Below are 12,271 nucleotides of genomic sequence, written 5' to 3' on the forward strand. Positions count from 1 at the left end.
ATGGGAAGGGGATACACAGAATGGATGGCAGGGGATACACAGAACATGGAATGGAAAGACATCTGACCTGGAGAGCATCATACCACTCTGGTGCTGGCCCCCGTAATGTTTTCTTAGTGTGCAGCCCAACAGAAAACAGGAACTTGCTACACAACTGCGTGCTGATCATTGCTATCTCCTCACTTTCTACAACCTGTAATATATAAAGGTACTACACTTACTAAACACTACATTCATTACCACAAATAATGAACTGATAAAGAGCACCAACTAATACAGCCATAAAGAATATCAGGGAGGTTGGCTGTGAAGGTAGATGGATGTGGCAGAGTGTTAAAAGCAATACTTTGAGACGGGCTGGCCATGCGAAGAGCATGGAGAATGAGAGACTGACTATAAAACTGTATGTGAGTGGGGTGTAGGAGGAGACCAAAGATGAGATGGAGTGGACAGACATGTGAGAGGGAGGGGGCAAGGGCAAGTTGGAGGGAGGGCGGCAAAATGGTCGAGGACGGGGCAACATGGAGACAATCTGTTTGCGACCACCTCTTACAGGATTAAGGTGCCTGGCAACAGAATGACAGACAGAGATGGAGGTGAAGATAAAATGGGAGGATGGTGGGTTGTAATTCATTAAAGACGTGGACACAGCAACAGCAAGTGAGTATGCAGCAAGGAAAGAGAGAGAAAAGGTAATGGCTCTCTTTCATTGAATGAAAATTTTAGCAATGCCAAATATATTTTTTTCACGGGGATGGGGGGTGGAAGGGGAGTTAAGAAGAGAAGGACAAGGAATACACTGCCATCAAAATATTCTTATAGGCTAAGAAATAAAAAAGTTTAAGACAAAACTGTACATAATACATGACTGTACTATTAACTAAATGTAAGATTTTTTTTGTTTTAAACTGTAACATTTGGTTATTTGCTTGGTTTGGCATACAACGTAATGTTCAGAAACTGACAATTATGTCCTATACTCTGCATATACACATTTTTTCCTTTGTCAAGTCACTAGAAGGTGGTGGAATAAGGTAATTTTACATTACACTGGCATGAATAACAAACACAAATTAACACTACATAATTATCTCATGGGCTGGCTGGACGCAATAAAGCGCTATTATAGTTTAACATTCATTTTCTGTTTATGTGTTCTCATTTTATCCAAGACAGCGAGAAGCCTTACTCTGTCTTGTGGGGGCTGTAGCACAAAGGGATGATTGGTCATAATCAGTTTCTTGAGGAACTGAAAGTACTCCGGAGAGAACTGTGATCTGGAGTGCATAAACCGCACATTCTGTCGCACAACTGACCGTTCTATTGCACTTGGCATCTTGATTAACCCAGGACGCTCCGCTGAAATACAAGGATAACATTCAATGCTGTTATATATCATATTTTGTTTTAAGAAAATGTACTTAACCTTTAAACTTTTTTTTTTCTTCCCTACCTAAAGATGGGTTGAGGCTGGATCCAAAAACAAGAAAAAAGAAAGTACAAGAAGTAAGAAATATCTAATGCATGCCCAGTAATGGACTACACAATCATTCATGCCCCCAAAATACAGGCTCCACCTTACAACCCATTTGCAAAGATTTTTTTTTTTTTTTTTTTTTTTTTTACAAGATACATTTCACATACACCAACCAGATGGGTCATTCTGCATTTTCATAAAGTCAAAAAAGATGATGCCAATGTGCTTCTCAGTACACACCTCATCTAACTATTTCCAGCCATCCATCATCCAATCCTATGTCGCCAACTATTTCAATCGTTTCAATTTCTAAGCTTCGTCTACTTCCACATTTCACTTTAACTTACCATATATAATATATACACTTGCTATTTAGCCTAGCATGTCCCCTCCCAACTTCAAACTTACTGAAAAGCAACCACATCACCACCCTACCTATACACATTTTTACCACCCTATCTATATGCATTCTTGCTTTATACCCATATCAATGCACAAGTCCCCACTATCCTACAATCAGATGACTTCCTTATGCCACATTTTTTATGGATCATTATTTTTTATCCTTTCCAGTCAATGCACTCCAACTACACTCCTTTAGAAACCCATTTCCTCTGCTCTTACGCTTGATTGTTCATACCAATAACATACCAGTCTCACACCCACACATTAAAGTGAATAAACCACTAAAAAATACTCATTCGCCCTCTGGCAGCCTTCAAATTCAGTCACCCTGTCAAGGCATTCAAATACATCATCATCATCACCACCACCACCATTATCCATCAGTGGGATTAAAAAAAAAAAATAATAATAATTATAATAATTACCTAAACTGAGTTCGTTAAGAGAATTGCAGAGGTTGTCTTCCTCCACATCTAAGCGAGTGTAGAAGAGAAGATATGCATTCCACCACCTCTTCTGCCGTCGGTAACTCACACGTTTCATGATGTTATCAAACACTTGCTGTTGATTAAATAAATGATGTGCAAAATTACTGACAGATTTGCTGGGACCATTACTGTACAGTAGTCTAAAATCTTTTATAAGATTCTACTGAGGTACAAAAAACAAGTCAACTCATATTGCACAAAAGTTGAGGGTTTTTCAATACTTTATATGGGACACTATTATTCCTGCTGGAGGGATACATGTCAAGAGTGACAGCTGCAAACATGAGCTATATGAGAGGAGAATGTGGAGTTACATGCAAACAGAGGAAGAGATAAATCAGGAAGTAAAGGAGCACTGTGGTGTTGATGTGGACGTGATTGAAAGTGCAAAGAAAAATACTCCGAGATGGTTTGTCCATGGGGAGAATGGAGACAGGAACTGACTAGAAGGGTTCATTTGAGAAAGGTGGAAGGGAGGAGAGGGAGAGGGAAACCTGACAGGGTTGGAGGGTGTGAGTGGAGAGAGGTGTGAATATGAGGGGGGGGCAACCTAACAACAGAGGACAAGATGACAGGGAGAAAATTTGTTTGTGGCCACACCTAACAGTCTGGCTATACACACATCCACAGGTAGACTGATAGATACACATTCATTTTGAAACTAATTGAAACAAATGTATAGATATACATTCATCTAATAAAAATTGATAAACAACTGTGATAAAACTGATCAGCTACTATAAATATGCTGCTGAAGAACAGCTTGGCATGATTCACACAACTAATGAAAATTAACATCCACTGCTTACCTCACCCATATACTCTCCACCAAAACACTGATTTTTCATTTCATCTTCATCGTCCATTTTACATTCTGTTACTTCACCATCATCGAATTTATACCACCGCTGGTCACTCCCATTCCTGTAAAAAGCACACCTAACATTATAATCAAGAGAAAGACTAAGAAAAATTGTGCGTGGATGCTTTATCCTTGTGAAGTGGAGGCAACGTGTGTGGATGTTTTATGCGTGTGAAGCGGAGGCAAGATTCTGACAACCTGAATAATGTGTACTGAAGCCTGGACAAAGTGACCAAACAGGGTATTGCTTGCAGATATGACCCAACACTGGTATAAGGAGGATGGACAGTGTAAGCAATAAAAGAAATGTACAAGAATTTGGAATGTATGAAAAAATGGGAAATGGGAATGATCTATGGAGCTGCTGAATGGATATCACACCCACACCCACACTACCTGCTCTGAGTGTGCTGCAAGAGACACCAAATCACACAAAACACTATGGTGTACGCTGCTGTTTGCTTTGCCACAATGCCTGTTCCCACTTGGCACATCATTCATCTGGTGGTCAGGTGGATAGCATATCCAAGCCAGTGTGACAGCTTTAACAAGTGAATGGCTTTTATCCCCCAAAAGTGAATGGACCTTTTTTAATCGTGTAAGGTCATTAACTAGAGTACCGTACCGTATGCCTGCCACCTCCCATTAGATAAACGGTACTGTACTGATCTATGGCAGCCTAGCCTCTGGTCACTAACCTTAAAAGAAGTAACATGGAAAAGATGTTACCATTTCTATTTTATGTTATTTAACCCCCCGCCACACTCATCACCTCATATGAGGCGATATGCAGACCACCCCCGGCCATGCTGAACACCTCATATTAAGCGATGGGTCTCCGCGCCGTAAGTTCAAGCACGAGGAAGCATCAGTGGTTTCCATGGGAATGATGAGTCTCCCTCATGGCTATCAGAGCAGCTGCCAAGCCCTGCCATACCATAATTACCAATACTTAGTTATTCAGTTCTCATTTGTAGGCCAGCAATGGCAGATTCACGCCCATCTACCTCCCATGGTGCTGGTGACTTATCACCGTCCTCACACCCACCCAAGAGGCGTAACTTACAAAAAAGAGAGGGTGATGAGGATTTCAAGCTAAGAAACACTTGATCTGGTGACAAAAAAATCAACTTAATATTAAAAAAAAGTCTGAAATCAATGACTCAGGGAAGGTAAACAGATTGATAAAAATTGGCATGGTGGCAGTTAGGAGCATCCTTATAAAAATGTACATTTTTTATACCATGTGTGGTGGAGGCAAAGTTGCAGTCACAGTTAAAACTGCAGTCCACACAGTAACCCTACTGGCTCTTGCACTTAGCAATAAAAGTGATGCCCACGATCCTACTTTTTGCTCCCTGTAGTCATGTGGTTCAACAGTGTTCTGAGGCCAACGTTATCATTATCTGTGTGTTTATATATTCAAATTCTAATTCACGTTTTATAATTGTATGGTGGAAAAAAAAAAAAAGTCTCTGTAATGATATGATTGTTTGATCAAATGCACACACATAATAAGAATCAGAGTTTCGTGTCTGAACCGAATATTCTAAAAATGAAGGTGTATCATACCTGTGTAATATGTAGGAGTAGTAATGGCCACCACTCGCCTGACCACTGTGTACTACAATGCCAGTGAGTTTGTACTTGCTACACACAACAGTCTTCATGTCTTCTGGATCATAATCAATCAGCTCACCATTCCTTGCCAATCCAGCAACTGCAAAAGGTTATATGCAGGATCAATTAATCATAATCATCCTATGTTATTTCCATTACAAACTGAAGGTAGCATCCAGCAACAGGACAAGAGGAAATTTTTTGTACACAGATCCAAAAAGTTTAATAGGCTGTGCATACTGAGCCTTATAGATGAAGACACTACATACATACATGTAAAATATCTGGAAAACATTATGCTTAAACTACAAGTACACAATTTACATAAAATGAAACTTTTTGAATCAGAGGAGTTAAATATAGCCATCATTTTTCCCTTCAATATGAGGGGAAAAAAAAAAAATGATCAGGTTCCTATGACTCAAATCCAGTTAAATATATCTGCCATGAATAAAATACTAATGGTACCCCAACCTGAAGAGTGTTAATGACTCACCAGTGTAGGGATCCATGTCCAGTTCTCTGGGAAACTCGAAGTAGTCATTGAACTTGATGGAGCATTCTCGTTCCCAGTCATAATCGAACCTTTTCAGCTGAATAGCCATTATGGGAGGAAGTTTCTTCAGGCAGATCCTCTTGACGGTATCAACCTAAATGGTCAGGAAACGTATAAATTACATGATACAGTAAATGTGTTTATTGAGTACTAAGGAAGTGTTGCAAAATACCATTTTCTCCACAAAACTGGCATACTGTAAAGTAGGGCTACTAGTGAATGAGCTTTACAGGCAACACTGGAACTTTAAGAGGTGCTTTGTAGGCAGCAATGTAACTTAAAAAAGCTTTATTGGCAGCAATGGAACTTCAATAAGCATTCACTCTAACTTACTGTGGGCTTAGCTGCAAAACAGAGCACCAAATCTTATAAGAGGATCTGAATATCTAACAAGAACAGGGCACTTTAAAAGGCTTAAAAGATGGGTCATTACAACTGTTACCCTCACATCAAGTCTTGGCCTTAATTGACCCCTAGTTTGGCATAACCACCAACAGTTAAAAATGTAACTATATTTGTATAACTTGACCTAAACCTGTCACCTCCCCATCTTGAACACAAGAGCTGAAAGAATGGGCTAACACTAGATCATGATGCTAGTCACAAAGATGTGCTATGGAAAGTACGCGCAGTGGGAACATTATCTCTTTCTGGTACAGAGCTATGTGAAATAAGCTGCAAGCGGACACAAAGCTGGGCCAAGTTAGGGTAAAACTAGCCCAATAAAGACTGTGTTGGCTTCACATGAATTATATCTGAAATGTTCTCTACATACAGACTTGCTAAATTAAGAACAAATCAACTTACTTTCTTGTCACACTTTTCACAGAGGTATGCATTATCTCCTTCCAAGAGATCACCTTTGACATACTGCTCCAGTGAATCATAAAGGTTGCTGTAGTTGCGGATGTCTATACTGATAACCGTAAAGGTCTCCTCTCGTGAATATCTGGGGATACATTCAATCCACATTATGAACAAATCCATACATAAAACTAAGGAATATGAAACTCTGATAAATAATGACTTTTTGGTAAAATCATCCCGGGATTAGCTAAACCAACCTAGTGAAGACCTGATAATATATACTGGCCAGTGCACAACAAAACTCGACTGGTTCGTATAGTTGTGTAAAACTGTTGCGGTGTGACAAAACAGTGCTTATGATCAGAAGCGGTGAATAAAGAAGCAAGATATGATGTGATGGCTCTCTGCAAAAGACCGAGAGGAAACAAAGTGAAATGGATGAAAGGAATGGTGTGAAATGTGTCAAGCACATCCAGTCTATGCACATATGGAAAGGGTATGAGGGAGTTGCTTTGTTTACATCCAATGAATGGCACAGAAATGAAGGGTTATCAATACATATTTCTGAAGTGCATTTATGTCAACTAAGTGTAAGTCTCAGATGGACAAAGTAGTGTTTTTTTTCCCTTTAACCTTGCCCTTTTATGTAATAATCCAAAATGTCCACATTTTGCTATGGTTGGGTAGATCCAGAGCAGGCCTCTGATTCCACTGGGGTCAAGAGTCACTGGGAGAAAGAATTCCCAGGTATGACCTCTCCAAATTCTTGTTTCACACAATATACAGCACGGTTCCAAAATTCCTACATCATCATCATCATCCGGACCTCCTTTCCCACCCAAGGGCAGGGTGAGGAATAGCAATGTCCAGACATACAAAATAAATTGGGAAATAACCAAATTTTCATTCCTCTTCCATAAAAATGCCTTTAACAACACAAAATGGAAGTGGATGGCATTATTTCTTGCTTATCCCCAATGGTACTGGCAACATTGTACCGTATACAGTATGGTATTAAACAGAAAAATGTACCCCTTGTTCATAAAATACCTGAGCACTGATAAAACATAAAAGACCACACAGCAGCCAAAGCAGATAGTTACAGCTGCAGAAAGAATAAGCATACCTGTGTGGGCAAGTTTTGCAGATCTTCTGATCCGAGTATGAACCACCCAGAATTTTGTTCATTATTTGTTCATGACCAAGAGCTTTGAGTGCTTCATTCAAACTCTCTACTAAGATGTTGTAGAATTCACAGGCATCGTGTTGTTCCCTTAGGTTGACTGGCTCTCCTTGCAATCTGTTGAATAATAATGGACACATGAAATATTAAGTATCTATCCCTTAAACTGTAAATTAATGATGCTGACAGAGAGGAAGGATAGGACTAAAGTGGATTGGAACTGTCATGAGGAGGGGCAGATTGAGGAGGTCTGGGCACGAGGATAGGATGGAGGATGACAAATGGGTGCAGAAAGCGAGAGGTGTGAACACTGGGGGAAAGGTTGCAAAAGACAGACTGAAAAAGACCTGGGACAAGGTCATACAGTGTGGCCTCAGGATTAAAGGACTGAATCTGGAGGCTGCTAGAGATCGAGCAACGAGAACAGCCACCATTAGGTGATCAAGGCTGACAAATGCAAGCATGTTGGAACCTTTAAAAACAAAATGAAACTCAACGAATGACAAAACAAAGCTATTCAACAGGAGGGAAACCCCTAGCAACTAACAGTTTCAAACAACATGTAGATATTTAGCAATGGCTGATATTCCGCTTCTTAATTAAACCTAATTAAAGTTATGTGAATAGGAATGTACAGTAATTACATAACACTTATTTTGAGACAACATATATATATATATATGAATCACAGGAAGCAAGTGGCAGGACCAATTTACTGTGATACTGCTATTTTATAATCCAATCCTGCCATTCCAAATTATGAGTGTCAGGGCCCAGGGTTTACTCCAGACTGTTAAATAATAAATTTGCTGTGGCAATGAATAGTAATGGTTGAAAGAAGTTACTGAATTAGCTCATTCTATATTTAAATTTATTCCTCCTCCACTGAAATCTATGTTCAGTGTTCCACAATCAATATTTTTGTATCTGGTACTTAACTCCTTCCTTAGTGCTCCCTGACAGATAATGGCTATTGCAGTGTGAGCAATGTTACACCAAACGTAAATCATAGTGTAATCCAATATTTCTGTAGGTTAAAAAAAAAAAAAAAAAAAAAAAAAAAAAAAAAAAAAATTCATATTATCCATTTACCCAAGTGTACAGGAATTAAAAGTCTAAGCCACAGTGGCCTAGATCATTTAAGGGTACGAAATAAACTAATCAGCACTTCCCTGGCAACATTTTACACAACATAAAGACCTCTAGTTGATTCCACATGATGCACAACCTTCATTCCCTACTCAAGTGCTCTACCATTAGACCAATCAGTGCATAGGAAAAATTTACTTGAAAATATTTAACTTACTTGAAATGTTTCCAGAGACCTCTTGGAACATAGTATTGCAATTTGGAGCAGGCAAGGTGTGCAAAGATGGCTTGTACCTGCTTGAGAATTCCTATATGGTACTCTTTTCTACTCTCCTCATTGGAACTGCTATTCATGGCATCCTCTTCATTTCCATCAAGGTTCGTCTGTCAGGTTAAGCAAGCAACACATATTACAGACTGGCATTGCAATCTATCTGTCTACATACCTAGGTTGCTTCCTACAAAAGGAGGGTAGCCAAGACAGGACGACACACTCCCAATTTACTCATCCACACACACAGATTTACTCATATCTTAGCCTCATGGGTAGAAGGGACACATACTGCAACAAACCACACGAGGGTCAACTGTGCAGTGCAATCAGCAACATTCACAGCAGAGCCCAGCAGCAGAGCTGGTTTACCCTTGCCACATCATAATGGACCCATCCCCTTACCAGCACCTGACCTGATCAGACCAAATGTGGGAGAATATCCCCTCAGGGCTGCTGCACCATTTCATTTAATCACAATTTCTCTCCAGTCATCCCTATCATGCAGCAGCAACTCTTTCTTGTTCTACAGACATCCCTCTTGCATCTAATGCTCTCTTCACGCTATCAATCATATTCGTGGTCTTCCTCTCAGCCTTACACCTTTCACATCCGATCCAGTTATCTTTTTCACCAATCGCTCTTCATCCTTTCTCTCCATATGCCCAAACCATCGCAACAATCTTTGCTTAGCTCAATCAGCCATCTCCTGCATAATTCCAGTTCTTCTTTGCACTCTATCATTCCTCGCTCGATCTATAGCATATGCATCAATCCACACAAAACCCTCAGACACCTCATCTCCATTACATTCAAACTCTTCCTCTCTGCTACACCCATATTCCATTTTTCAGCTCCATATAAAGCTGTCAGCACCACTACACCCTCATACAGCATTCTCTTTAGATCCATTCCAAGCGAACGATATCTTAACCCTTTTTTCATTCCTTCCAGCACCTTTCCTACTTCATTCATTCTATACTTCACCTCTACACCTATTATTCAATCCAAATCAACATGTGACCCTAAATACTTAAAATGCTCTACCTCCACAAGCAACTAACCATTCAAAACTACATTCATCCTCCTACCATCTACCAACCTTGTACACTTTACTCTTATTCTCATTTACTTTCAATTTACTCCTTTCACACACCCTTCCAAACCCCTCTACCAACTGTCTCAATCTCTCCTCTGAATCAGCTACTGGCAATGCTACCATGAAATTATTTTTTATGGTACACAGATGACATATGTCTGCCAACTGCTTTAGTCCATATGAATCATTTCACCCACTACCTCAAATGGTAAATACAAGAACTACTCTCAATAAAAAAAAGTAAGAAGGTGAAGTACCTGTTTATGTACAATATACTGTACTATCAATTCAGTTCTGACATCCAGTTTTTTCCATCCATCATCCAATCCTACGTTGCTCCATGAGGAGCGTAGGAGCCCTAGGCTTGGCAAGTTGGTCCTGACATTTAAGATGACAGTGACCAGCCTCACTCATCCCTAAGGGGCATTACGTGAGCAATAAACCCCTATCACCCCTTGGATATAAACCTGCACCAGCTCAATCCGATTGCAGTGCCTTAATTACTTACTAAACCACCAGGTGCCATAAATTGGTTATATGGTTACCACCCAGCATAGTAAATGGTTTCCTGGTGTACAGGAGCAAGTGTAGAGTTACCCATGGGCAGAAGGATGAAGAAAGAATGAAAGAAAGACAGACAAAAGAGGGACTGTAAAGTCACCAACAGGCAGAAGGAAGAGGAAAGATGAAGGAAAGACAGACAGAAGAGGAAGGAAGGAAGAGAGGACAGGGCAGACACCCAAAGAAGCACTACATCGAGTGAGTGAATGGTGAGCGCCCCCACATACTGCAAAGATTGAAATTATTATAAATATACAACAGTTTCTACCCAACTTTGACCATATGAGGATTCAAGCCAGGACCAGAACTGCTGCATCTTCAAAATATACATAATTTCGATGCATAGGTTTCTTCCATTCATAGACCTACCATTGATGTCAAATTGAATAACTGCTTATGCTGTGTAGGCATGTGTATTATGGTGTGAGGTCAGCAATACAATAACAGCAGAGTCTACTGTACCTCTTGTTCCATCCTCTCCTCCCCACTGAAGTCTTCCTCAGGGTCAGTAGCTGCTCCTTCTACTAATAGTACCCCATGTCTGAAATGAGCGAGAGTTAAGGCTATATACAGTGATGAAAAACAGATTAGTGAGGAATGTGTGGCAGCTATCAACTACATCCCTCACCCACACATACAAGTATTTTATGCACAAAACACACAAAGTCAAATATTTACTAACTCTTAATACACAACTACTGATTTCTTCTCTGGGTACAAAATTCTGCAGAAAGAACCTAGTCTTTCAAAGTTGCATGCAGTAGCATGAGATCATTTGAGATGTAGCCTCAAGAGATGCATGAATTAATCTTTGACCTCCTGTTCTAATGAGCAGTATCATAATGCACCTTACAGGAAGTATAGTCAGAAAAAAAAGGCTGCCAACTATTCCACAAACATCTTTCCACACTTTGGGCATATCTGTTGCTTTCCTCAGTGGCACATCATATAAAACATTGATCTATAAGCATAAATAAACCAAGCCTACCAACTTAGAATATTAATCTGGAAAGAAAAGTAAAAAGCAGAATAGGTGAAATATAAGGTGAGGTTTTGCAACCAACTGTACAAAATGGTGATGGTACAAACTTGCTTCACTACCTTATTTGCCTAATCATGTATAGTTGCTGGAGGACTGAGTTCATATAGCAAGTGGCGCCGGCATTTTTTAGTCCTACAAATCCTTTCACAGGTCTAGGACCAACTGGAGGTAAGTATTCCCACTCAGCTATGTTTTCATCACAATCTGAAAGGAAAAATAAATTCATACAATCAGCACTACATAGAGCATTAAAAACCAGAAAACCAACTCTGCAGTCTGACTTAAGATTTACATACACAAGACTGCTGATACTTCCAACAGAAGCTGATCTCCCACTCACACACACACACACACACACACACACACACATATATATATATATATATATATATATATATATATATATATAAAAGTTCCTAAAACAATGGATTCACTGGTCTTCCCAGTCTGCTTATAGTGCTCTCAAAAGCAAAGAACTATATTGGTGGAAGTTTTTACTACAGAATGAATCAAACATACTATACAATCTGAGTGATGTGCTTGCTCAGTATCTCTTGTTAATATATAGCAAAATACTCCCCTCGATGGAACATGAAATATGGAAATCATTAGAAGCAAACTATTGCTGATGCATCTGTGCCTTTACCTCTGACGACATATGGTTTCAAATTCTTCAAAGCAAACATGTGAAGAGGATGGGGGATGACAAATGGGTGCAGAAAGTGAGAAGTGTGGAAGTTGGGGGCAGGGTTGCAAGAAGCAGACTGAAAAAAACCTGGGATGAGGTCACAGTGTGACATCAGGGATAAAG

General features: G+C 39.7%; 1 protein-coding gene across 1 annotated transcript in view; it reads right to left on the reverse strand.

Annotated features, from left to right (window-relative positions):
* The window catches only part of faf (ubiquitin carboxyl-terminal hydrolase-like faf), a 66,784-nt gene that overhangs the window by 12,829 nt on the left and 41,684 nt on the right, over window positions 1-12,271 (reverse strand). The window contains exons 32-42 of the mRNA XM_080280894.1: window positions 11,520-11,664; window positions 10,881-10,959; window positions 8,705-8,871; window positions 7,342-7,515; window positions 6,216-6,357; window positions 5,349-5,502; window positions 4,805-4,952; window positions 3,180-3,294; window positions 2,308-2,443; window positions 1,190-1,359; window positions 68-193 (exon numbers count right to left, since the gene is read on the reverse strand). Of these exons, the coding sequence (XP_080137020.1) occupies window positions 68-193; window positions 1,190-1,359; window positions 2,308-2,443; window positions 3,180-3,294; window positions 4,805-4,952; window positions 5,349-5,502; window positions 6,216-6,357; window positions 7,342-7,515; window positions 8,705-8,871; window positions 10,881-10,959; window positions 11,520-11,664 (1,556 nt within the window). The remainder of the gene's footprint in view (window positions 1-67; window positions 194-1,189; window positions 1,360-2,307; window positions 2,444-3,179; window positions 3,295-4,804; window positions 4,953-5,348; window positions 5,503-6,215; window positions 6,358-7,341; window positions 7,516-8,704; window positions 8,872-10,880; window positions 10,960-11,519; window positions 11,665-12,271) is intronic.

This window comes from Coenobita brevimanus, chromosome 86 (genome assembly GCF_032717465.1).
Source record: "Coenobita brevimanus isolate Jiangsu-jjx chromosome 86, ASM3271746v2, whole genome shotgun sequence".
In the NCBI taxonomy this organism is placed as follows: Eukaryota; Metazoa; Arthropoda; class Malacostraca; order Decapoda; family Coenobitidae; genus Coenobita; species Coenobita brevimanus.